We start from the raw sequence: 26,994 nt of genomic DNA on the forward strand, positions 1-26,994 counted from the left end.
CGAGGGACGGAGGGAGGGGGCCCCTTGCTAGCGCCCGTTTCATTCCGCTCAGAAACGGGCATTTTTTCCTAGTATGGAAATGATACGTTAAATACAATATTGCTGTTTTCAGGGAGAAAATGTCTTACTGTAAATCTCTGATAACAGACCTTTACCCAGATTCTTGAATTCCCAGGACCCTTGTCTGGGAGTATACTATATTTATTATTCTGCATTCAGTAGTACGTTCACCCAAGTATCATTAAAACATAGAACAATGACACAAATAAGGGCCATACAGCTTATCTAGTCTGCCCATCCATACCAAGCAATAAGGTCTACAATCCTTTCCTTTGTCTTAGAGATCCTCAGTGCTTGTCCCAATTTTTCTTTAATTTATATATAGTCTGTGTCTCAATCACCTCCACTGGGAAGCTGATCCACACGTCCCCGACCTTTTCTGTAAAGAAATATTTTCTTTGATTACCAGTGTTTTCCATTTCACCTTCATCCTAGGCCCCCTAATTCCAGAGCTTCCTTTCAATTGAAAGAGATTTGCATCCTGTGCCCATCCTCTTGGCTTTTACCATCACCTTTTCTACCTGTTTGGCCACCTTACAATATGATTGCTCCCAGACCCTGCTCTTTTTTTTATACACAGAAGTTCTTCACCCTGTATATTGTACTCCTCCCTCAGGCTTTTGCAGCTCAAGTGCCTGATCCTGCTTTTTTTAGAATTAAATCTTAGCTTCCAAATTCTGGACCAAGCTTCATTAGATCTCTCCTCATGCTATTCACATTATCAGGGGCGTCTATTGTAGATTTTGATATCATTTGTAAAGCAGCAAACCTTACCAGACAGCCCTTCCACACTATCACTCACAAAATATTAAAAAGAATCAGACCAGTAACCAATCCCTGTGGCACACCACTGGTGTAACACCCTTGTCCTCAAAGTGAACTCCATTTACTGCTACCCTTTGTTGTCTCCCATTCAACCAGGTTCTAACCGAGTCGGCCACTTTAGGGTCCATACTAAGAGCACTCAGTTAATTTATAAGTCACCTATGGCGAACTGTGTCAAAGGCTATGCTGAAATCTAAGTAAACCACATCTTGTGCTCTCCATCAATCCAACTCTCTGGTTACCCAAACAAATTTATTATTTATTTATTTATTTAGATTTTGCTCACACCTTTTCAGTAGTAGCTCAAGGTGAGTTACATTCAGATACACTGGGTATTTCCCTGTCCTTGGAGGGCTCAAAATCTAAATTTGTACCTGAGGCAATGGAGAGTAAGTGACTTGCCCAAGATCACAAGGAGCAGCAGTGGGTTTTGAACCGGCCACCTCTGGATGTCAGGACTGGTGCTCTAGCCACTAGGCCACTCCTCCTTAATCTGATTTGTCTACTTCCATTGGATTCTAGAAAATGTACTATCCTCCATTTTTATCAGCATTTCCATTAATTTGCCCACCACAGAGGTCAGACATACTGGCCTGCAGTTCCCAATCTCTTCTACTTTTGTGGAGAAGGGCCACATCTGCCCTTCTCCAGTCCTCCAGGACCACTCCCAGCTGTAAATAAGCATTGAAAAGATCAGACAGCGGAGCCACCAGAACTTTCCTTATTTCCTTCTGTGCTGTTAGATGTATCACACTAGCTACTTTTAATTTAGCTAGATTCTCACAAATGGTCTTCTGAAAATTGTTCGGGGTTTACCTCACTTCCGTTCTAATATGTGTTTTGCCTTCTACGGTCCAACTCCTAGCTCTTCATATACAGAGCTGAAGTATATGTTAATCAATCCTGCTTTATCCCTATCAGCTTCTGCATATTCCTCCCTGGAGTCTCACAATGCCACTTTTGCACTTCCTCCTATTACTAATATCCAGCAGATTGCCAAGACCTGTCGTTTCTTTCTTTACAACATCCGTAAAATCCGCCCCTTTCTTTCCGAGCACTCTACCAAAACCCTCATCCACACCCTTGTCACCTCGTTTAGACTACTGCAATCTGCTTCTTGCTAGCCTCCCACTTAGTCACCTCTCCCCTCTCCAGTCGGTTCAAAACTCTGCTGCCCGTCTCGTCTTCCGCCAGGGTCGCTTTACTCATACTACCCCTCTCCTCAAGACCCTTCACTGGCTCCCTATCCGTTTTCGCATCCTGTTCAAACTTCTTCTACTAACCTATAAATGTACTCACTCTGCTGCTCCCCAGTATCTCTCCACACTCGTCCTTCCCTACACCCCTTCCCGTGCACTCCGCTCCATGGATAAATCCTTCTTATCTGTTCCCTTCTCCACTACTGCCAACTCCAGACTGCGCGCCTTCTGTCTCGCTGCACCCTACGCCTGGAATAAACTTCCTGAGCCCCTACGTCTTGCCCCATCCTTGGCCACCTTTAAATCTAGACTGAAAGCCAACCTCTTTAACATTGCTTTTGACTCGTAACCACTCGCCTCCACCTACCCTCCTCTCTTCCTTCCCGTTCACATTAATTGATTTGATTTGCTTACTTTATTTATTTTTTGTCTATTAGATTGTAAGCTCTTTGAGCAGGGACTGTCTTTCTTCTATGTTTGTGCAGCGCTGCGTATGCCTTGTAGCGCTATAGAAATGCTAAATAGTAGTAGTAGTAATATATCTTAAAAAGAATCATGTCACTCCCCTCCCATTATATTATATTGTCTGTTTTTAATTCCATTTACAAATTTTTACTTTCCTGACTACTTTACCTTCTTCTTTTAGATTTCCAGATATCATTGCTTGTCTTCCTATTTTTGTAAACTTGTAGTTTGTAAAGGCTAACCTCTTTTTCCTGTCAAAGGGTTACTTCACTGGAGGAGTGTCAGGCTGAATCCGAGCACTGCTGACTCTGGAGAGAAGAAATAACTCATTTAGGGGTGTAGGTTATCAAGTGGGCCACTGTTAAGATGTGTTATTTTACCATTAAATTGTGCTGTTTTAGCTCAGGTCCCATGTTATGCAATGAGACCTAGTTATTAATAACTGAGGTTAACTTCCCCTGTACGCAGCCCTGCATGCATGGGATAGGATATAAAAGGTTTGCGTTGCAGTAGAGGAGATTTTAATTGGACACTGAGATGAATTTTCTAACTGAGAGGCAGTCAAGCACTAGAACAAGTTTGCCAGCAGTGGAGTAGAACCTTTATCATTGGACACTTTTGAGAGCATGTTAGATATACAGCTTTTTGAGCTGGCTTAGATCAGGGCTTCCTAAACTTGTCCTGGGAATCCTATTGCCAGTCAAGTTTTCAAAGTCTCCACAGTGAATATATATGAGAAATATTCATATAGTGCACACTGATCTCTCTCATGCATATTTACTGTGGGTGTCCTGAAAAACTGACAGGCTGTAGTGTCCACATGACAAGTTTGGGAAGCCCTGGCATAGATAAACTGAATTCTAAGAGTTGGCAGGGAAATGAAGTAAATGAACTCTTAAGATCCCTTCCAGCTGTATTTTCTGTGACTCTGCGTAACCTCAATCGCTTTCCCTCTAGCCCTCCAAAGGAGAAGCTCAGATGAGTAAGATTTTCTGTTTCTTTTTTGGCAGGAGTTGGATGACAAAACTCTGAAGACAGAGGTGGACCTGGGTTGTAATTTCTTTGTCTGTGCAGAAGTGTACGTGTCCACCTTTCAGACCATTGACCTGCCCATCCCCTGCCATCCATCAGTTGTACCTTGGAGTCAAAATTCATACACCAATCTACAGCTCCATAGATAACCTGGATTTGTCACAGACTGTGATACTTATTCCACAATTAGTATCATTCCAAGATATGCAGTGTATGAGTTTCAAGGTCCACATTGATCTGATCTGCAGCCAGCATGGAAGGAAGTGACATACATACCCTTAAAGCAGTATAGTAAAAAGGAAGTGAACACTGCCATACTACGCAGAGACCCCTGCAATGTTCAATTCCTTTCTCACAATCTGGGGCAAGAACTGCATCCTCCCTTTATCATTATATCATCTGAAAGTTTAAAAAGTATTACAGTGAGTCAAGGATCCCTTTTCACTCTAATCAAAAAAAAAAAAAAAAACCACTGAAAGAAAAAGAGAGGTTTTGTACTAAGTAAGCTTTATTTTGGCAGAAATTTCAATCTGACAACAAAAGCGGCAATAATCTGCACTCAAATGTAGCAGCAAACAAAAGCAGACCAAAGATGTATTTATTTATTTATTTATTTGCTGCATTTATATCCCACATTTTCCCACCTATTTGCAAGCTCAATGTGGCTTACAATATAATACAACAACAATCACATTAATGGGATAAGGAAATCTGAATATAGATAACAAATAAGGTGCATGAGAATATCATGGCAATCATTTTAACAGAATAATAATTTCAGCCTGATTGCAATTATGGTACGTAAGGAAATTGTGGATAACTAGAGAGAACATAACATAATGATAACAGGATAAGATATAATGTTCAATAATTAGGGTGTAAGTTAGAATAAACAAATTAGAACAGTTCCATTAAACTTGTATCTGGTGAAGTTTGTGTTTCGGTATTTTATGGGGGATCTTTTTTGTACGTTTTTTTTGAACGGATAGGTCTTCAGTGATTTCCGGAAGGTCATCAGGTCATGTGTTGTTCTCAGGGTGGTTGGTAATTCATTCCATAGTTGAGTACAGATATATGAGAAACTGGATGCATGTATTGATTTGTATTTAATTCCTTTGCAGTTGGGATAATGGAGATTTAAGCAAGTGCGTGATGAACTTTTGTTCATTATGTTTTATTATGTCTCCAAAATCTGTAGAAAATTAAAAAAACAAATAGAACTATGACGATATAGGAGTGCTGGGCAGATTTATTAATACAAATACCCGACGTGGCCACGTTTTGCCCTATGGCTGCATCAGTGGTTAGAAACTAATTAAAAAAACACAAATAAATACAATTAAAATGATAAAATCAACAGGCAACAATAATTAAAAATAACCAAATTAAAAAAATGTCAACTAATTAAAATAATAGAAAAATAAAATCAATATCAAATGTAAATGCATAACACTATTAGAATATAACAAACATGTACAAACAATATGAAAACATTCAGACTTAAAATTGTAGGCTGATATGCTCAAAAGAGTAACTAAAGGAGGAGTTAGAGATGTGTAATAAGCACATACCTATAGGGGGAAATACCCAGCTTCCCCTAATAGTTATTATGTCTCCAAAATCTGTAGAAAATTAAAAAAAACAAATAGGATTATGAAGAACCAAAAACAGCAGTGAAACTTAGCTTCTCTGATTAAAATAATGAAAATGAGCACCTCCTGACCAGTGAATCAGATTCACCTTCTCACTGCCAGCAGTAGGGCGAAATGTGGCCACGTTGGATGTTTGTATTAATAAATCTGTCCAGCACTCCTATATCTTTGGTCTGCATAAGTTTCAATCCTACAGTATTAGCTGTCTTGCAATTTAAGTAGGGCATATGGAAAATGTTCATTTTGACTTTCTCAGAAAGTTCTAGCACCTGTTTTGTTGCTATTATTGAATTGGTGTTCAGGTTGCCAAAACATTCCTCTCCATAAACAACCCAGCAAAGTAATTAGGTAGAGTAGGGCAGTGGTGCCTGCGTACTGCTGTGCAATGCGGTGGACAGAGGAGGAGGCAACAATGGGCTCTTAAGAATATCAGCTACTGATGTGGAATGTCAGCTGTGGAGTGATTCTGACAGACTAACGCTGTGCATCTCTTAATGGCAAGGGTGGTCTGGGCCCCCTGCCCGGCCGCTGCCCGACACACCCCCTACCACCGCGCTGCTGCCCTCCTTCCGCCGCAGCCGACGCCCCCATTGCTCCGGTCCTACCTGAAGAGTTCTGGTGGTCTCTCCTGCCCACTGCGCTGCCGCTATTCCCTCGTTTGCCAGCGCAGCTGCGTTTTCAAAATGGAGGCCAAGACTTCCCACAGTAGTCTCATGGGTCTCGACAGTCTCGCAAGACTTCCACAGGGAGTCTTGGCTGCCATTTTTAAAGTACTGTGGTGCCGGGCAAGGGGAATAGCTGCAGCAGCACAATGGGCAGGAAAGAACATGTTCCCCCCATAGAGGCCACTAGATCAAAGATAGGACCGGAGAGGGCAGTAGTGTGCGGCGGGCATCTAGGCAGAGCCTCTGTGCCCTCGGGAGTTGCGTGGTTGCCCAAATTGTCAGTCCGCCCCTGCTTAATGGTGCCCCCCCCAAGCCAGAGGAGAGCATATTATCTACAGTCCTGAAACGGCACAGTCACCAAGAAGACACTCTGATCAGACCAAGCTAGAGTCATGCTGGAGCTGTACATGCTTCTAGGGAGTATTACTGGAATACTTATAGAGGCAATGGGATTGTGGGTGCATGGAGGAAGAAAAGTGCATTGCCCCTTTGAGTGTGGGATTTAGCTCCCTCCTTTCTCTATCTTGTATGATCTTGCAGCAGAGTAGACTAAGGGGGAAAGAAGAGTTAAAATTTCTCAATGTTTAGTAAGCCTTCGCAATCTCGGTGCGAAACCTTTGCCATACTAAATTGGTGGAGATAGATAAAAATAGCCCGCTTTTACTAAAAACGTGCATGTAAATAATGTACTGTAACCTTCCTTTCACAACCATAAAAAAAGAAGGTTTAATATAAATGTATTCCAAATCATGTTTCTTATAAGGTAACTATAGTCAATAAAATAGGCATACATTTAGAGGGGCATTTTCGATAAAATGTCTAACTGCAATTTTTGACATTTTGCTAGAAGCATTTAAAAACTAAGTGGTGGAATACAGCCATTTTGGATCCTGAAAAAGGTCTATCTTTTTGGTTCAAAAATCGCCTTTTTCCTCAACATTTTATGCTCAGTGCATTTTTCTTAGGGACTATTTTGGAGAAAAAATCGTCCAAAAGAAAAATGTCCCCAAATCAGCCATTGGGATGGCTGGGGGCCATCATTCTTAGTAGACTAGACACACAGACGTTGCAGCAGAGCAGTGGGAATGAGACAGCCTAGGGGGCGCTGTAGTGGACTTCACATAAAAGGTCCCAGGATACACCTCTCACAGTTACCCCCTTATACTGTATGTTGAGCCCTCCAGGAACAGAAAAATATCTACTGTAAACCTCCACAATAGCTCTTAAGCTTGCAGGTGTCGCCTATGTGTAGGTACATTACGTATTTAATGTATTTTGGAGGGCTCACGTGTTCCACACAAGTGTACCAATTAGAGTGGGATATTGGCCTGGGTCCCCTTCTTTATAGAACACTGCGTTGACCACTAAGCCACTCCAGCGACCTGCTTCTTTCTCTAATAGGAATGGTCATCATATGTGAAGCTGTCATAGAGCCTGGAATGTACTGTCACATCACATCTTAGGGAACTGGGAGGGGGTTAGTGACCACTGGGAGAGTAAGGGGGTGTTATGCCTTAGTCCCTCTAGTGGTCATTTAGGATTTGAAATAGGTCTAGCCAAAAAGTCTTAATTTTGGCCCTTGATGTTTTCATTTTGTTCCATTATTGCAGGGAAACGTTTATCTGTTGGGACCGCCCATGCCCCATCTATGTCCCACTCAAAATGCCCCCATCACACCCCCTTGAAATTTGGACAAACTGTGGAGCAGAACATCTATAATTGGGGTGTCGAAAATTGCAGCTTGAATGTTTTTGAGAGAAAAACATTCTTCTGCCACCTTTTGACATTTTTTTTAATGTATTTTTGTTTTGAAATAAGCCCATTAGTGTGTTGAGTATCCACTTGTATCTGTTGCAATAAAATAAAGAACTTTGCCCTCTCCTTCCCCCCTCCCCCGGTGATGCCTGGGCCTTGGTTATAATAGAGATGTTTCCTTTGCCTTTCCTGTTGCCAGGCCAGACTCGTCCAGGATTTTCATGGCTGTGGGTTATGGGTTCTTCGCAGAGCTGACGCTGGAGGAAGCCCTAAGATTCATTGAGAAAAAAAGCAAACTACTGACTAAGTGAGTATGGTGAATACAGTTAACCTCATGCCATTGCTCTACCAGTCAGTGTTATAGGTCTTAACTCCACCCCACCCCACAGTCAGTTGATGGTGGCATGAGCAGACACTCAGCTTATGATCCTCTTGAGCCTGGCATGCTTCCATGGTGCAGGTTTTTTTTTTTTCTTTTTGTTTCATTTGAAATTTGATGTGTACAGAAAAGAAAACCAACCCACTCAGTTATGAAAACCCAACTCCTATAATTTCTCTAATAAACCCCTTCCTTCTTCTTTCTTCCTTAATTAATCTCCACACAATATTAACTATACCTGATATACTGGAATAATCATGTTTAACAATACTATGTAAGCCACATTGAGCCTGCAAATAGGTGGGAAAATGTGGGATACAAATGCAGTAAATAAAAGGGAAGACATAGTCTTACCCTGCAAGGAGGTTGCTCTGATTTCTCCAGATCCCACCGATTTCCTTAGTACCACACCAAGTAGCTGCATCTCTGTTTGTGGGGGAGGTCTGAGGCATGCTTCTTTTTCATCAGACAATGAAACAGGGATTCTGTTCTTCTGGTAGATTTCCTTGGATTGTTGCTAACCCTGAGGGAATTCAGCTTCTGCTGTGGGATGGGAGTGCCAATAGAGGGACTCGGCTGCCACTTCAGGAGATCTGATAAACTGCTTAAGAGGATATTTTCCTAAAATGTCAGAAAGCCACAGCATCCTGACCATGCCAGAGGAAATTATCCTTCATGGAATTTGGTCCATGAATTTGGAAACTATAGTTTCATCCGAGATAGAAATTATGAATTTGCTTGTTTAAAAGCTTGGAGAAATAATTTTTTGATCAAGAAAAAGTTGCTTCCATTCATAAAGACCCTGGATGTCGAGTTGCTTGACTTTCACTAGTTAATAATTCAGGGGTTGATATTCAGCTGGCGGCACTCAGCATTTTGCAGACTGCTACCAGCGCTATTCCTGAAAATTCAGTGCCTGGCTACGTCCAGGCTTTGGCATTGATTTTCTGGGTTCATGGAGCCAGCAAAAACATAGCCATTTAAGTGTGATATGCAGCAGTCCTATTTATGCAGTTACCTTGGCCGGTTAAGTAGTGAATGTTGACACTTAACAAGCCAAGTCCTGGAGACCACGAGATGTTGAGCTGAGCTTCTAGACCCCCTCATTTAACATCCAACCCCGCGCTACCTCGGCACTCCTACCTTGCTTAAATATTTACAATACTGCTCGCTGAAGTCTTTGGCTATCCGATCAGAGTGTTTTTTCCTTCATGTTTGGCCAACAATGTCGTCAAAGCCACCTAGGAAAGAGGGAGCGAGAGGCCATGCAGGAGAGTCCAAGATGGCAGATGGAGATTCCTCGAGCCCGAAATCAGTCGGCTCCGTGTGGGCTGCAGAGATTGCGTCAGAAGTTTCAACTTTATTGGAATCTTCTTTGGACATTTAAGCTCCAAAAAATTTCGGATAAACTTTAGGCGATGGATGGCAAATTGGCAAATATATATGTTTGGATTTCTGTGCCTGTCAACAGATGCTTTAGATGCAGAAGACAAGCTTCACCAACAGGATATTCAAAAACAGGCAATGCAACAGAAAATCGAACAGCTAGAGACTAAGTTGGAGGACTTGGAGAATCAGGTGCTCTGGAGTAATATCTGGATGGCTTCCAGAGACCATCAAAGATTCTGAATTTTGTGCCTTTTTGGAAAACTGGCTTCCTAAAGCTTTAAAATTACAGTCAGTGATGGGACATTTGAGCGTCAAATGCACCCATTGCCTGGAACCGGTGAGGCCTAAGGACCCTCGTCCTCAGACTGTCATCTTTAAACTGCTGAACTTGGGGCATTTTCAGGCTTTAAATTGAACACCCAAAAGTCGGAGGGATTGCCCACTTCCAGTAAAGTAAGAGAGCAATGGAGGGGCGAGTTCCCGTTAAGGTGGGCGGATAAGGAGTTTAAATATCTGGGAATCACTCTAACTGGGGATTTGAACCGATTATATAGGAGGAATATGGATGAACTGTTACATTATATGAAAATTCAGTTGGCTTTGTGGGAAGATTTGCCTTTATCATTGAGTGGTAGGGTAGGCTTGTTTGCCATGATGATTTTTCCGAAATGGCTTTATGTTCTGCGACAGCTGCCAATTCTCTTACTAACTAAAGATCTTAAGAAACTCCGTAGAATGGTGTCTCGGTTTTGCTGGGGAGGAAAGAAGGCCAAAGTTAAGTTGGAATATCTGTATGGGAGAAGAGTAGAGGGAGGCCTTGGATTGCCTGACATCAAACAATATAATTGGGCCTGTTTGTCGAGACATCTAGCGGATTGGATATTAGAAACCGAAGAGTATACAGCATGGAGCTATGAGAGAGAATTGTTTAGGCCGTATCATCCATATTATATGTTACACGCTAAGAGTGAAGTGCTCCCTAAGGGATGGAGTCGGCATATATTATTACAACCTATGAGACGTACATGGCAGTACATATTAAAACGTTTGAATAAGAACCCACATAGTACAGATATGCTTCCACTAGCGGGGAATGCAGAATTTGGACAAGGGGGGAACCAAAAGAGGCTAATTAGCTGGGCACAGGAAGGAGTAGTGTTGGTGGCAGATGTGATACAGGAATCGGGGGAGATTATTACTCAGGAGGACTTAGTGGATATGGTGGGAACAGAGCATGTGAGTTGGTATGACTATTTCCAGCTACACAGTTATATAATGCGTTTGCATAGAGGCAGGTATGATAGAGGAATATATGCCTTAATGTCGAACTTATTCTTGCCTCAGGGCAGAGAACAGACTTCGGTGTCTGTACTTTATAAACAGCTGGGTATGATATCTGCGCAGCGAGAATATGGAGAAGTGGCTCGGAGGTGGTCTGCAGATATGAGGGTGGAGGTTAGCAGTGGTGACATTGCCCAGTTTCTGAAGGAGATTACATGTAAGGTGACCAGTGCTCGACATCGGGAGATACAATTTAGAATAATCTTGAGAGGCTATTTCTCCCCCATACAGGCATACTATACGGGCAATATACAAGAACCAAAGTGTATAAAGTGTAATTTCCAGAGAGCTTCCTTATATCATATGCTATGGGAATGTCCTGAAATTAGAAAGTTTTGGAGTAAAATTATGGGTTTTTGTGAGACACTGATACATAAAAAGATAATCTGCTATTAAGACAGACCTGGGCAAAGCCACTACTTACCCCTGGGATTGGTAGCATGGAGTGTTGCTACTATTTGAGTTTCTGCCAGGTACTTGTGACCTGGATTGGCCACTGTTGGAAACAGGATACTGGGCTAGGTGGACCATTGGTCTGACTCAGTATGGCTGTTCTTATGACAAATCTTGGTGCCAGGTCGCCATGGGGCCTAGAAATTGTACCCTAGTATCTGTAATTTCATAACCCCCAATTTTTTTTTCTTTTTCAGGTTGCCTCACATACAGTATGTCCATCGTCCGCACCACAATTCAGGTCTCTGTAAGGTTGAGTCATGTGGTGTAGCAAGTTCGGCCAGTCTCACAGGACTTGATACCAGATCAAACTTCCTGCACCACGCAGCTCAAGCTTACAGAGTGCCAAATCATGAGTATTATAAAGAATAAAATTACAGAACAAGTAGACAAACATGGTTTAATGGGACAGAGGGAGCATGGGTTCAGCCATGGGAAGTCTTGCCTCACCAATTTGCTTCATTTCTTTGAAGGTGTGAATAAATATGTGGATAAAGGTGAGCCGGTTGATGTAGTGTATCTAGATTTTCAGGAAGGTTTTGATAAAATTCCTCATGAGAGACTTCTGGGAAAATTAGTCATGGGATAGGAGGCAAGGTTCTGGTGTGGATTAAGAATTGGTTATTGGACAGAAAACAGAGGGTAGGGTTAAATGATCATTTCTCTCAACGGAGGAGGGTGAACAGTGGAGTGTCGCAGGGATCTATGCTGGGACTGGTGCTATTTAACATATTTATAAATTATATGGAAATCAGGACGACTGAGGTGATCAAATTTGCAGATGATACAAAACTATTCAAGGTTGTTAAAACACTTGTGGACTGTGAAATATTGCAGGAAGATCTTAGGAAATTGGAAGACTGGGCATCTAAATAGCAGATGAAATTCAATGTAGACAAAGGTGATGCACACTGGAAAGAATAATCCGAATCATAGTTACCTGATGCTAGGGTCCACTTTGGAGGTCAGTGTTCAAGAAAAAGATCTGGGTGTCGTTATAGATAATACGCTGAAATCTTCTGGTCAGTATGCAGTGGCGGTCAGAATACCATGGTGAATAAGACCGAAAATATTATAATGCCTTTGTATCGCTCCATGGTGGGTCCTCACCTTGAGTATTGCATTCAGTTCTGGTCTCCCTATTTTTAAAAAATATATAGCGGAATTAGAAAAGATTCAACGAAGAGCAACCAAAATGGTAAAGGGGATGGAACTCTTCAGCTTGGAAAAGAGACAGCGTCTACGAAATCCTGAGTGGTGTAGAACGAGTAAAAGTAAATCAAAAAAAAATTTTTTTTTTTACTCATTCCAAAAGTACAAAGACTAGGGGACACTCGAGGAAGTTACTTGGAAACACTTTTAAAACAAATAGGAGGAAATATTTTTTCACTCAATGAATAGTTAAGCCCTGGAACTCTTTGCCAGAGGATGTGATAATAGCGGTTAATGTATCTGAGTTTTAAAAAGGTTTGGACAAATTCCTGAATGAAAAGTCCATAGTCTGCTATTGAGACAGACATGGGAAGCAACTACTTGCTCTGGGATTTGTAGTATGGAGTGTTGCCATGACTTTGGTTTCTGCCAGGTACTTGTGGCCTGGCTTGGCCACTGTTTGGAATACAGGATACTGAGCTAGATGGACCATTGGTCTGACCCAGTTTGGCTACTCTTATGTTCACTATTCTGAGGCAGACACTGAAGCACATTAGTTGCCTGGGAGTGACAAATACGAGAGTGAAAGACCAAGAGAGAGACATTGTGAAGGCTGGAGAAGAGGGGTATGGGTGAGAGACTGAGTGAAGGCTTGGGAGGGTATCAACAAGCGATAGAGGGACTGGTGGTGACCCAGGCCATGGCGATAAGTAAAACAGAGGAAATTGCCTCTTTGCTTCAAATCAAGGGGTCCTGACACAGCTGAGAGCTTTCTTTGGTAAGGGAGACTACTGACTTCTGCACCTTACTAAAGTTTCTCTGCTCACGGACACAAAATAGAAAAAGAATCTTATTGGCTAGTTTCCTAAAAGAACTGCTGATCTGTGAGGGGATTCCTGCTACACTCACCACCGAACTTCACTGGCGACAATGTTTGAGGTGGAGGAAGGAGAAGCGAGAGAGGCCTCAACTGTTGGCTTCTAAGTTTATGGGCTGGCTCCTAGATTTAATGAAAATGTGTCCAGGCCTAGCGTAAAGTATAAAAATGTTTGCCTTTTGGGCTTTGATCCTTAATTGGCTGCACTTACATGCATACTTTTCTTGAATAAAGCTCTTATATGTTTAATCATTAGCACTGATCTACTACTGGAAATCCTAATAATTTATCTGTGGAAGCAGCAAAAATTAGCATGTAGCATGTGCAATCACCAGTGCTTACAAATAGAAGCCACTGAGTGATGTGCTCTTTTTCTGAACCTGTGGTTTTAAAGAATGGTTGTTTCCATTGGATGCATAGGGAAATAGTTGTTTATTTTCTAGGTCCTTGTACATATTTTACAAAAGGTTCAAGTAGAGCCTTTTGTAAAATACACAGGGAACTGTGAACATCCCAGCTTCGATGTCTCATGCAAAATTGGGCTTTTAAGTGTCAGATGTTTTTGTTTTTTTAATTGGTTTTCAGTGGCAATTCATGATTTTGTGTTCTCTTCAGTTGTCATTTGAGGTACAGTATCTTGTGGGTAATTCTGAAATATTTATAAAAATAACATTTTAAAAATTAGCAATAACCCTTTTTTCTGAAACTTAGCCTGTACAACGTGTTCTGCTTTCTGAAACTGAACATGTAATAGTTGAACTGGGAGCCAGAACCAAGGACCTGAAGGGCAAGCAGTAGCCCTAACAGACTCCATTAATTGCTTTAAACTAAACAGTGAAACTGTCTCAAAGGCTGATGGCCTCTGCTCCTCCTCTCCAAAAATACTACAACTAAGCAACCCTTTTACTAAAGTGCGAGAAAACAGCATAGTAAGCATTACTGCACTAGCATGATGACATGTGCTAATGCACAGCCTGTTATGGGGCAGGGAATTTACATGGATTGCGCTTTGAAGTTAGCATGTGTTACTTTACTCCATGCTCTCAAGTTAACACAGATGCATTTACCGCCTTGTAAATAGTAGGCGTCTGTGCTGTGAATACACTTTACTACATGGTAAGGAACTCTTGTGTGTTGGAACGTGCTGGAAATGCCCTTAACAGGGCACAGGCTTTGCACTTAGTGTGTGTCAATTTTTGGCTTCTAATGCACAGTAAGTGCATAACTTTACCTCATTTTAGTAAAAGGGCCTCTTAAGTGTGTCCTCTAAAACCTCCTAAACTGGAAGCTGCTGAGCCAAATTACCAGGAATATCATTACCCCTGAATTGACTAGTATGGGAATAAAATCACCCAGACAGTTATCCACATCAAAGGCCTCATCCTGTTACCTAGTTACCTGGATATTGTTAGTGTATTTTTAATTAACCACCTTTAATGATCATGGATCACTTTGGGTGGAATGTAAGGTTTTATAAATAAACCGAGATAGCTCAGCGTGGTCCTGATGACTTGCGCAATCTTGTACACTTGTGTTATTACATTTGTTCTTACTCATTAGTCTTGTCATCTCTTTCTCGTATATTTCAGGCTGAGTGAAAATCTCTCCAAGGACGCAGCTAAAATCAAGGCCAACATACGACTTGTGCTGGAGGTAAATGTGATCCCACTTGTCATTTTATCTGTGAGAGTCCTGTATCGGGGAGGGGGGAGGTTATAACTGGACAGGATGAAGATTGGATGTGGTGAGAAGGACAACAGCTGAATATGAGAGAGAACATAAGTTCATACAATCCTGTTGGAGGAGTTATTAAAGCGGGTTGTGGTGGACTTAACAAGGCTGCTGCTCCTCTGATATAGAGGATAAATATGTATGCAGTGTCTAGGTAATGAAATAGAAGTTCAGGCCCATGCCTTTAAGAAACCGTAAGAATTTAGAAAAGGGTCATTGAGCATGGCACCTTTTCTAAAATATACATAGTTCCACTAAAGAAGCACATGTATTTGGGGGGTGGGGGGGGGGGCATTAGAAAAAAAAACATTTTGCAAAATAAAATGTTCAAAACAAAAAGCACAGCATCACCCAGGGCTTTGCACAGGTTAAGTATTGCTACTTCCACTGTTAACTGGCCATTTTGTTTGTTATGAGTGTAAGGACAGATTTTGTTTCAAGGAAAATCAGTTAGCACTTGGCATTTCAGATGCTGAAATGTAAGCATAGTTCTTCTCCAAAGCTTACATCCAAATGTGAAGTTATCTAGCAATTCTCTGAGGACAAGCAGGCTGTTTGTTCTAACAATTGGGTCCTTGTCCGCGACAGCCCACGAGACTGGCAACATTTTTGACAGCAAAAACAACTCTCCATAACGCTCCGCCGCGCGGGCCGAACACAGAACGCATGCGTGAACGGCTTCCCGCCTTCAACGCGAGCGTGCCCTCTCAGTTTCTTTTTGTCCGTGATCTTGAGTGCCACGTTTTGTTCGAGCACTCCCCACAACTGTACACCACTACCATGGCCCTTAGGGATGAAGGGGGGCACCTAGATGTGGGTACAGTGGGTTTCTGGTGGGTTTTGGAGGGCTCGGTGTTTCCTCCACAAGTGTAAGGTAGGGGGGGATGGGCCTGGGTCTGCCTCCCTGAAGTTCACTGCAGTACCCACTAAAACTGCTCCAGGGACCTGCATACTGCTGTGATGGAGCTGGGTATGATATTTGAAGCTGGCATAGAGGCTGGAAAAAATATTTTAAAAAAATTTTTTTTTAGGATGGGAGGGGTTTAGTGACCACTGGGGGAGTAAGGGGAGGTCATCCCCAATTCCCTCCGGTGGTCATCTGGTCATTTAGGGCACATTTCTGTGGCTTGGTCTTAAAAAGAAAAGGGCCAAGTAAAGTCGCCCAAGGAAAGGAAGGTGAGTAGTGGAGTGCCTCCATTGATCCACCAATCTAGTCCACAGAGGAAGAAGAGAGAAGGTAATACTTCATGTAATATATCTAATAGGAAAAGAAAAGAGGGAAATTTGTAAATCATATATATTCACGGAGTCGATGTAGACAAGGCAAGAGGGGGAACAGTAACTTTAGGAAAAGATTTCAAGTGTTCCGGGGCAAAGAAAATATACGTTAACAGAAGTTTAACAACACATTTACATGGATAATTAAGCCAGAACAGTGCTCCCAACTGCTGCACCTGCAGTCTTAAAGCCAGAAATTGCTGGCGGCACTTCTGCGTCACTATTGCTACATCCAGAAAAGCTCACTTTATGTCCAGGAAAAGGTGAGTCACAGTGGTGGAAAAAGAGCCTCAAAACCTAGTCACAGCCTGGATCCAGTACAAATGTCACAATCAAAGTGGCTGGTATAACAGTATTATTATCTGACTCTATGACCTGGGTTAAGTTTAATAAGTCAAAAGGAGCTTCTAAGTTGGTCGCTCCCTCTACTGGTTGATCTGATTCTTTTTTTCATAAAAGATGGAAGATAATATATCCTTGAGATTGGAGGATAAGATTTCTCTGGAATCTTAAAAACTTCAGCAAGATATTTTTTAAAAGAAACCAAAGGAGCATCAGTGGAAATTCTTGGAAAAATAATAAACCTCAAAGTTCTACAACTTATAATATTATCCAAATTTTCATCCGTATGGTGCAGTAATATATTATTTTTCATCAGATATTAACCATCTGTGCTCGACATGGCCATGTTTCGCTAAAGATACTAGTTGCATCAGGGACAAATTCTAGAGAAACAAACATTAAAACATTCAGATATTTGCAAACAAACTAAGGGCCCTCCATGCTGTAGGTGCTAATGATAGAGATACCCATTATATTCCTATGGGTGTCTCTAGTATTAGCTCATGCGCTGAAAAGTTTGTGCGCCTACAGCGCAGCTTAGTAAACTGGGCCCTAAAAGAACATAATGCAGATTAAAAGTTACATAAACAGACAAGATATAAATAAATGCTCTGTGTCTATTGAAGAAATTATGAATCAATTCATTAACACTATACAGAAAACAGAACAAATAAAATGTAAAAGTGCATCAAAATATAAATAAACATATTAAAACCACCAAAAAAAGGTAGAAAAGTAGCTAAAACAGGATGGGGGAGGGGAAAAGAGAGGCTTATAGGCATATTTTCAAAGCACTTAGCCTTCCAAAGTTCCATAGGTTTCTATGGAACTTTGGAAGGCTAAGTGCTTTGAAAATATGCCTCTTACCCAGCTGGTATAGAACAGCAAATGTCACCTTGGCAGGTCCAACAATAAAAACGAAGTAAGCACTGTCTAACAAGAAAAAAATATCCACCATGATTTTAAAAACTCACATTGGCTAAAAAGAAACCTCAGAATTGAGATAAAGAATCTCAAACAGAGTTTACTTACATGCTGGAGCCCAAGGATGTCATGCATGTGTAATTACTGTATGAGAAACTGTAAAAAGCATCTTGAATCATTTAAAAGAACATTTCCAAATCAAAAGCAATACAAACAAAAAAGGTACATAAGTGTTTGCTGCCTTATGAGGTCCGTTGTGAAATAAAACAAACAGTGTTAGCAACAAATTTACAAAATGTCTAAAAAAAAAACTTGAGGTGTTCTAGAGTCCATAAAAACAAAAATAAAAACATTACGTATTAAAGATAATACTATGCATTCCAATGATGTTGATTTGTTTCAATGACATCATAATGCATTCCAACCACGGAAGAGATTTCAAAGTATCAAAAATGCCTTAAAACACTTGAAGAACATCTTAAAAACTACTCCAAATGTGCTAAAAAAAACAGAAGCAGATCGTCAAATATGGTTTCACTCAATCCATAAAATGGAAAAATTAAAAGAACAAAAATCACATTAAAAATCGAGTAAGCCATGGCAATTAAAAGCCTAAAAAAAAGTCAGTGTTAAACCATGATTAACATACTCAGAACAATGTTAATGTGCATAAACCATACTGAAATCAACTAAAAAATTTCCAGAAATGAAAAAAGCTCTCGTAAGAAAGAAAGAAGCTGTCACAAGAAGTGCTGCAGGAAAAAACATCACAAGAACACAGAAAAGTCAATCTCTTGATTCAAACCATAAGGTGTTACCATATTAAGTTTATAAATAAATTTGCTCCGTTTGTTGTCAGTGTCAACTATAGGTAAAGTCTGATTTATTGTATATAGCTCAGACCTCACAAAATATATCAATGAACTTTAAAGATCCAAAAGAGCACTTACCTGGAAGTGGCTGATCCGATGCAAATTTCACTGTTGACCAAATTCTCTGGTGTGCAAGATCCGATTGTACCTGTAGTTGGACATTTACAACAAGATTTTTTTCAGTGATTGGAGTTTTCCACATTTTTGATCCAAAGGAGTACGAAGTGAAGGAAACTGGTCTTATAATTGATAGACTTTACATGTGATTTTTTAAAAATAAAGACTAGTCTACTGAACTCCTTCCTGGAGGAGAGGACTTTAGGACATCCAGTGTGATGATGGCGCAAAGAAAGTGCATTACTCATTCTGAGCACCATATAATATTTATAAAAAGATTTTAAGGAAATTAGGATTTGTACTTAGTTTGTTACATAATTAGGTTTCTAAAGTTTTGAGGTACTTAAAATTGAATGCCAAGAAATGGAACGATGCACTTGGGGTGCAGAAATCCAAAGGAGATGTCCCACATAGGAGGAGAGAGAGTGATAAGCACAGCTCAGGAGAGAGACCTTGATGTGATAATGTTCGAGGATCTCAAGGTGACGAAACAATGCGACAAGGCGGTGGCCACAGCCAGAAGGATGCTACTTACTAGGCTGCATAATGAAGGGTATAACCAGCAGAAGAAAGGAGGTGTTGATGCCCTGTAGAAGTCATTGGTGAGGCCCCACTTGGAGTATTGTGTTCAGTTTTGGAGGTTGTATCTTGCTAAGGATGTAAAAAGACTTGAAGCAGTTCAGAGAAAAGCGACAAAAATGGTAGGAGGTTTGTGTCGCAATAGGAAAGACTTGAGACCCTGAACATGTATACCCTGGGGGAAAGGAGAGACAGGATGATATGATACCGACATTCAAGTATTTTAAAGGTATTAATCTACACACAAACCTTTTCCACATACAGGAAGGTGGTAGAACTAGAGGACATGAATTGAGGTTGCAGGGGGACTATCTCAAGGATGTCAGGAAATGTTTTTTCAAGGAGAAGGGTGGTAGAATGCCCTTCTGCAGGAGGTGGTAGAGATGAAAACAGTAACGGAATTCAAAACTGCATGGGATAAACACAATAGGAGTCCTATATAGAAGGCATAGAACCAAACAAGGTTAGTGGTAATTAGATGGCAACAGTTGGGAAGCAAAGCCAGTGCCAGATAGACTTCTATGGTCTGTGCCCTGATCATGGCTGGACAGATTTGAATGGGCTGGAGTGGGGCTTTGATGACAACTTCAGAAGTTGGAGAACACGACCAGTGCCAGGCAGACTTCTACGGTCTATGCCCTGAAAATGGCAAAGACAAATCAAAATTGAGTATACATATGTAGTATCACATCAGACCTTATGCTATAAGTTTATCTTGTTGGGCAGACTGGATGGATCGTACAGATCTTTATCTGTCGTCACCTACTATGTTACTATGTAGCTTGAGCACCGATTTTTGATGAATTTGAATCAGAAGCTAAAGTCATGGCCTCTCGGTTTCCAGTAGTTTACAGAGAGCTAGGTCAAAATATTGGGAGTCCCTTCTTATGGATAGGCCTCTTAAAGCTAAACCAGATATATACACACTCAGGTTTTCACATTATGCCTGTGATATTCAAAATATTATTAAAAGACATTGGAATATTTTAGCCCCACATATATGTTTTAAGAACAAAAGACCAGTTATTGTATATTCCCGTAATAAGAACCTTAAAGAGCGACTTGTACCTTCCACCTTACCTTCTATCCCTCAAGGACCCAATGTTTACACAGGACGTTCTGGATGTGGAACATACTTGGTTTGTAAGCATTGTGTTACAGTAACCACATTTATACATCCAATATTAAATGAGAGTTTAAATTGTTTCATTCCACTATAATTCGGCTCAGGTTGTGTATGTTATTGTATGCCCATGCAATTTGTTATGTGTAGATAAGACTAAGCATACTGCTAAGACCAGGATCATTGAGCATAGGAGCTGTATTATTAGGAATGTTCAGTCCATACCACTTGTTCAGCATTGGTATTCTGCTAATTTACATTTTTTTTGTGATCAAGATGATTCAGAAGAAATGGCACAGAGGTGACATTGACTCCATTCTTTTGAGAGAAGAACAGCGTTTTATTTTGAATCTAATACAGTTGCTCCTAATGGTTTAGACTTAGAATTAGATTTGAGACCTTTTCTGTAGACTGTTACTCCTTTCCATATGTTTTCATTATACCATCATGCTGCATTTTCACTATTTTTTTAATGTGTTTTCCTCCTTATCCATTTTTATTCTGTTTGATTATTGCTTTTTCTTTTTCTTTGCATTTCCCCTGTCCCCTTCTACTCCCTTTTTTCCTCCTTCACCTTTTTTTGCTTCCCCCTTCATTTCCTCCTTTTCCCTTGCTTTTCCACTTTTCTTCTTTCCCTCTTCTTCCCCCTTTCCTTTACTTTTTTCTTCTTTCTCGCTCTTCTTTATATATTCTTCTTTTCCTTCCATTTTTCATTTCCTGTTTTTGTTTTCTTCACACCGTATAATTTATCCGAGTTTTCATTGCACATTGCAATGAGATAGTAGATTGTAAAGATTTTCTCTATTTTTTTTCTTTTTGCATCTCCCTTGTTTGCATATCTCGACTTCTCTTATAAGTGTTTTTGCTTACTGCAATTTGATAAATTTTGAATTATCATTGGCATACTTTACTTTCATTATCCACTTTTTTTCACTGTATTTTTCTTCCCTACCTTATGTTATGTGTTTGCACCATACATATATGTGCACATTGTCATTCACTCACTTTTGTTTTAGTGACTCGTTCTGTATGTTTCACTTTTTAGGCACAGCACTTTATCTCTTTTATGCAATTCATTTTTAGGCTTCAGTCCCTTCATTAGCTTGCTGTCCTTTTTAGTGTTAGTTTATGCATCTTTTAGTACGTTTACTTTTTTTTATTGGTTATGCCATAGCTTGTGTTTTTCTATTTTCTGTTATGTTTGTACTAGAGGTGTTCGGTGCATATTATATTTAGAGTTTTTCTTGATTTTTTTTTTGTTTGTTTTTGGTATAGTTTTTCTTCTTTTGTTTTGCATAATTTTCTTTTTTTTTTACATATTTTCACTTTCCACACGTCTCTTGAATACATATGGTTATACCACTGTATTGATAACATAGGTGACGTCAGCCGGGATTCCGCTTTTAAAGTCTCATGTGATTCTTTGAATCTGTTTTCATACATGCTTTGCCGTCACCCAGTGACGCGATTCATTTTGGTATGCATTTGTAATGCGGTAAGATATTTCATGATCAATGTGTTATGGGCACTTTTCATATTTCTGTAGTATGGTAGACTAACTTTTGGCACGGCGCCTGGCTGTTCCTCTGAAAGCGTTGCGCTCGCTTGGCACTAATTTTTCACCGCGTCTTTCTCCTGTTTTTGACACACATATACTCGCTTTGGGCCAGATTCTATATATGGTGCCTAAAAAATACATTCGGAACTAAGTGTATTCTATAAGATTTAGGTGCTGTTTATAGAATACGCTTAGTCGATACCGTAGTGCCTAAATCTACACACACATTTACGCCAGTGAAAACCTGATGTAAATCCACACGCATGGATTTAGGCACACTGACCTGTATTCTGTAATTGTGCATGGAAATTTTTGAATGACCACAAAACGCCCATAAACACACCCCTTTTAAACTGCGCATGTTTATTTTGAACTATGTGCTTTACAATTTAGACGAGTTCTTTATATAATACTCTTACCGATTTCTGCACATAAATTGTGATAATTGCCAATTGGTGCTTATTATTGCTTGTTAAGTTCTGTTAAAATGCTGATTGGCTCGTTAAGCCAATTATGTTACACGCGTATTCCGCGTGGAAATCTAGGTGCCATATATACAATCTGCTCCTTAGTGCTTATTTTTTTACAGTGTCTTTCCCCAGTTTTTTGACACACAAACACCTTTTTCTCGTATGGTTTTCTCCTTCTTTGGTACTCTGTAGGCTCTCAGTACATATGGATTTTTGGCAACACTTCTTGTCAGTGTTTTTCACATTTTGTTTTTCACTTCAGCACTGCTTCACTTTATACTTACTTTTACTTTTTGTGGTCTCCTAGCCCAAATTCTATATAGTGTGACTTAAGTTGCTCGCAGATTTGTGCGCGCAACTTTATTGGCTTAATAAGCCAAACAGTGCCGATAATTACCACTTAATCACTAATTGGCTTTAATTCGAATGTATGCGCACCACATTCTAAGCGTATTCTATAAAGTGATACACGTAAATTCTAAGACACATCTGACCAGGGGGCGTGGCCATGGGAGGGCCATGGGCATTCCTAGAATTTATGCGCAGTGTTATATAATATGCCCGTTCCATGCATAACTTAGGCGTCCACATTTACACCAGGTTTTAGTTGGCATAAATGGTTGCAACTAAAACTAGTCACAGTAAACAGGCACTGGGTGTATTCTATAAAGTACGCATAGGTGTATTTTTTTCGGCGCCAAATGTTTTAGGCATCATAAATAGAATCTAGTCCTATATATCAAGCATGGACTTGGATATGTTCACACTTTCTGTCCTTGGTGTTTTTTGCACATTTCTTTTTTTCACGGCTATGCTAACCTGCACAGTATTCACTGTTGTATTTTACAGTTTTAGTTGCTCTTTTTCCATTTCTGTCCTCGGTCTTCTTGCCCTCTGTATTTCTTTTGTGATTCCTGGTGTTCTCCTTTCATTTCGGCTTCTCCTTATTTTATAGATTTCCTATAGTGGATAAGCAAGACATTTTAAGATGAGGTTGTACTCCTTTCAGTGACATGCTTATTTCAGGGCACAAGGTTTAGGTAATATTTTAATGTTTTTGAAATACATATTTGATTTATTATTTACTTACACAACATGATACATTTTTATGGAGTAATGTTCAGTTACGTTATCTATTGTTTATTGCTTTTTCGCAGGAGCGTAGTAGCCAGACCTCAGCAGCAGGGGGGTCCAGAGCCCCAGGTGGGGAGGCACATTTTACATTTTAGCCCGCCGCCCTAGCCACCGACTCCCCCCCCCCCCCCCCCCCCCACTGCCGCCACCAGGTACCTTTGCTGGCGGGGGTCCCCAACCCCCGCCAGCCGGTCTTCTTCAGCGTCGGTCTCTGGCGCATTCACTGATCTGTTTCTGTGAGTCCTGACTCCTGGCGCCCTGCACCCTATCACTTCGATATAATTTGTACCCCGGTATGAGAGTGTCCCACTGGTTATCCTCCTTTCACCAGGTCTCAGAGATGCCTATTATATCTAATTTTTCATTTAGTGCAATATATTCTAACTCTCCCATCTTATTTGTTAGGCTCCTGGCATTCGCATATAGACATTTCAAACTATGTTTGTTGTTCCTATTTACATCATGCTCAGTACTTAACAGTATTAATTTGCAATCTTTTATCTGATTTTTATTTTTATTTAAGGACACATAGAGGCTCATTTTCAAAGCACTTAGCCTCCCAAAGTTCCATAGAAACCTATGGAACTTAGCCTCCCAAAGTGCTTTGAAAATATGCCTCCTGATCTACTATGGTGTCTTTTGCAACTTCACTATCACGATACCCTATCTTCCCTGTTTTGGTGATATCTTTGAAAGATACCTTATCCCAAACCATGCGCTTTTGAGCGACTGTCAGCCTTCCCCCCCTTTCTAGTTTAAAAGCTGCTCTATCTCCTTTTTAAATGCCGATGCCAGCAGTGTGGTCCCACCCTGGTTAAGGTGGAGCCCATCCTTTCGGAATAGGCTCCCCCTTCCCCAGAATGTTGCCCAGTTTCTAACAAATCTAAAACCCTCCTCCCTGCACCATCGTCTCATCTATGCATTGAGACTCCGGAGCTCTGCCTGTCTCTTGGGCCCTGCGCGTGGAACAGGTAGCATTTCAGAAAATGCTACCCTAGAGGATCTGGATTTGAGCTTTCTACCTAAGAGCCTAAATTTGGCTTCCAGAACCTCTCTCCCACATTTTCCTATGTCATTGGTACCCACATGTACCAAGACAGCCGGCTCTTCCCTAGCACTATCTAAAATCCTATCTAGGTGACATGTATGATTTAGTATATTTACTGATCCTATGCATTGTGTTTTAGTGTTTATTTTCCCTTTTACATATAATTATATATTTTATTTTTTGTATTTTTACTTGTTTAGATAGCTGAAGCAGGCCCTACAGCCTAAACATGGCTCATGTTGAGTCAAGCCTTCATTAATGAAATAAAGCTTTTGTGTGAGAACTACCGGTCTGTTGTTTTTCGTCTACCCCGCTGTTTGCTCTCCATAGTGTTAAAACAGAGAGAGCCTTGTAATGAGGGATGTTGCAGTGGAGGGTGAGGGAGTTAGAAATATTGCTGGGGAAAGTAGGCAGCAGCCTTATACCTTGAGGTGTAATAAAAACCTGGTAAATTTGAGTTGAATTTATCTTTTCTCCTTATCACTGTGTCTTTTCTTTTTTTCCTCCTCATTTTCCTTTACCTATTTTTTATTTTTGTTCATTTTTTCCTCTTCTTCCTTTGCTGTCTTCTCAACCTCCCCTGCCACTGGCAGGGTTTGCGTGAGCTACAGGGCCTGAGCAATCTTCCTGAAGAGACACACCGAAACATTTTCTGAGCTACTAGCTGAGACAACCTGGGAAGATGCTCCTATGCTTCTGGAGGAGGAAATGGACTTTCTTGCACCTTACTTACTGCCTGTATGTGTACCACAGCTGCTATCGGTCATCATCAGGGCACTGCGATGGAATGAAATTCACCGGATTCCTCTTGCCTGTCTTTCCGGCTCACCCCAGTTTTCAGTTGCTGGAGCCTTCACATGTGAAATCCTAATAAAGTGCTAAGCCGATGTTTCCAGATTTCTTCAGTCGGGGATAAAAATGCTGATTTCAGTATATTTGATATACAGTCACTTTGATAAAAACTATAGCATAGGCATATGTTTCTCCTTGTCCCTGTTCTTTTCTCCAGCATCTTACACCTTTCGTTTTTTCTCTCTTCTTTCCTTCATCTTTCTGCTCTCCCTCTTTCTGTTTTACTCTCTTCCTCTCAATTTTGCTTAAATCCCTCCTCTTACTTTTTCTCATCTCTCTTCTCTCATGTCTTGGGCCTACTAACTGGGATTGGGATGTTCAGCATCTTATCACCTTAACAATGTGCTTATAGCAGAGGTTGTTACCATGGTGACACCTGCTGCTGGTATCATCTCCACACACAGCATGGGTGAGCTCAGGCCCTTCTATATGTTACTTAATTGCCTTTCCAGCATAAGATCAAAACAATTTACAAAAATACTTTGATAAGTTATAATAACATCACCATATTCCACACAAACACAGCACTCAGCCTTCTGAGGTCACATATTTGAAAACATTCCATAAAACTGAGATACATCATAAAACCCCTTTCGTTTCCAGAGATGAAACATATAGGGGACTTATTTTCAAAAGAGAAAAAGATCTCAAAAACGGCATAAACTGCTTGATTCTGTATATTGCACCTAGTGATCCGCACCAACATCCAAGTATATTCTATAACAACATGTGTAACTTAACAAGCTAATCAGTGTTTTTAACAGCACTTAAGCAAATATGAGCACTAATTGGCAATAATTAGAATTTACGTGCATAACTAGCTAAGCGTATTCTGTAATGCACAGCTCTTAAATTCTAATGCGAGAAGCCAAAAAGGGGCATGATTATGGGTGTTTTGTGAGCATTCCAAAAGTTACACACACACTGTTATAGAATATACCCTCTGCGCCTAAATCTATGCATGTGTATTTATGCCATGTTTCCTTCAGTAGTTCCAAGCACTGGGATATCAACTAAGTGTATTCTATATACCCAAATCTAGAATTTAGCTTATAGAATATGCTCGGGCAGAAATTTATTTTGCGTGGATTTTTCATGCGCCATATACAGAATCTAGCCCAAAATGCATTTGGGTGGTGTTTTTTCCCAAAAAACATCCAAATTGCAATTTTCAAATCATGGATTTGAGATATTTTTCTCTGTAGTGCATGCAAATCATAAGTGGACAGGTTGGGCGTGGGATTTGGGCATTCCCAAAACTTGGATGTTTCTGCCATAATTGAACCAATCAAAATAGCCAGGGTTAAAAGGCGTTTTGGTCTAGACCTGTTTCAATCACGCCTAAGTCACAAAAAGGTGCCCTAAGTGATGAGATGACCACTGGAGGGATTAATGACTCCCCCTTACTCCCCCAGTGGTCACTCACCCCCCTCCCACCCCCCAAAGATCTGAAAGAAGCAGTACATACCATCCTCTATGACAGCTTCAGATGTTATGGCCACTGCTAAGAACAACAAGCAGGTCGCTGGAGTAGCCTAGTGGTCTGTGCAGTGCACTGTAGAGAAATAGACCCATGCCCATATCCCACTCTGGTACACTGGTGGTGGAAAGTATGAGCCCTCAAAAACCTACAATATAGACACACCTTCAGGCATAAGAGCTATTGTGGGGTACAGTGGGTTTTGGAGGGCTCACCATACAATATAAGGGGGTAACAGATGT

General features: G+C 40.6%; 1 protein-coding gene across 2 annotated transcripts in view; it reads left to right on the plus strand.

Annotated features, from left to right (window-relative positions):
- The window catches only part of UXT (ubiquitously expressed prefoldin like chaperone), a 33,227-nt gene extending 7,910 nt beyond the window's left edge, over positions 1-25,317 (plus strand). For both annotated transcript variants that reach the window (XM_030193887.1, XM_030193886.1), the window contains exons 5-8: positions 3,560-3,627; positions 7,853-7,960; positions 14,834-14,897; positions 25,014-25,317. In XM_030193887.1, coding sequence (XP_030049747.1) covers positions 3,560-3,627; positions 7,853-7,960; positions 14,834-14,897; positions 25,014-25,076 — 303 coding nt within the window. In that variant the 3' untranslated portion in view covers positions 25,077-25,317. The remainder of the gene's footprint in view (positions 1-3,559; positions 3,628-7,852; positions 7,961-14,833; positions 14,898-25,013) is intronic.
- The last annotated feature ends 1,677 nt before the right edge of the window (positions 25,318-26,994 follow it).

This window comes from Microcaecilia unicolor, chromosome 2 (assembly GCF_901765095.1).
Source record: "Microcaecilia unicolor chromosome 2, aMicUni1.1, whole genome shotgun sequence".
NCBI lineage: Eukaryota > Metazoa > Chordata > Amphibia > Gymnophiona > Siphonopidae > Microcaecilia > Microcaecilia unicolor.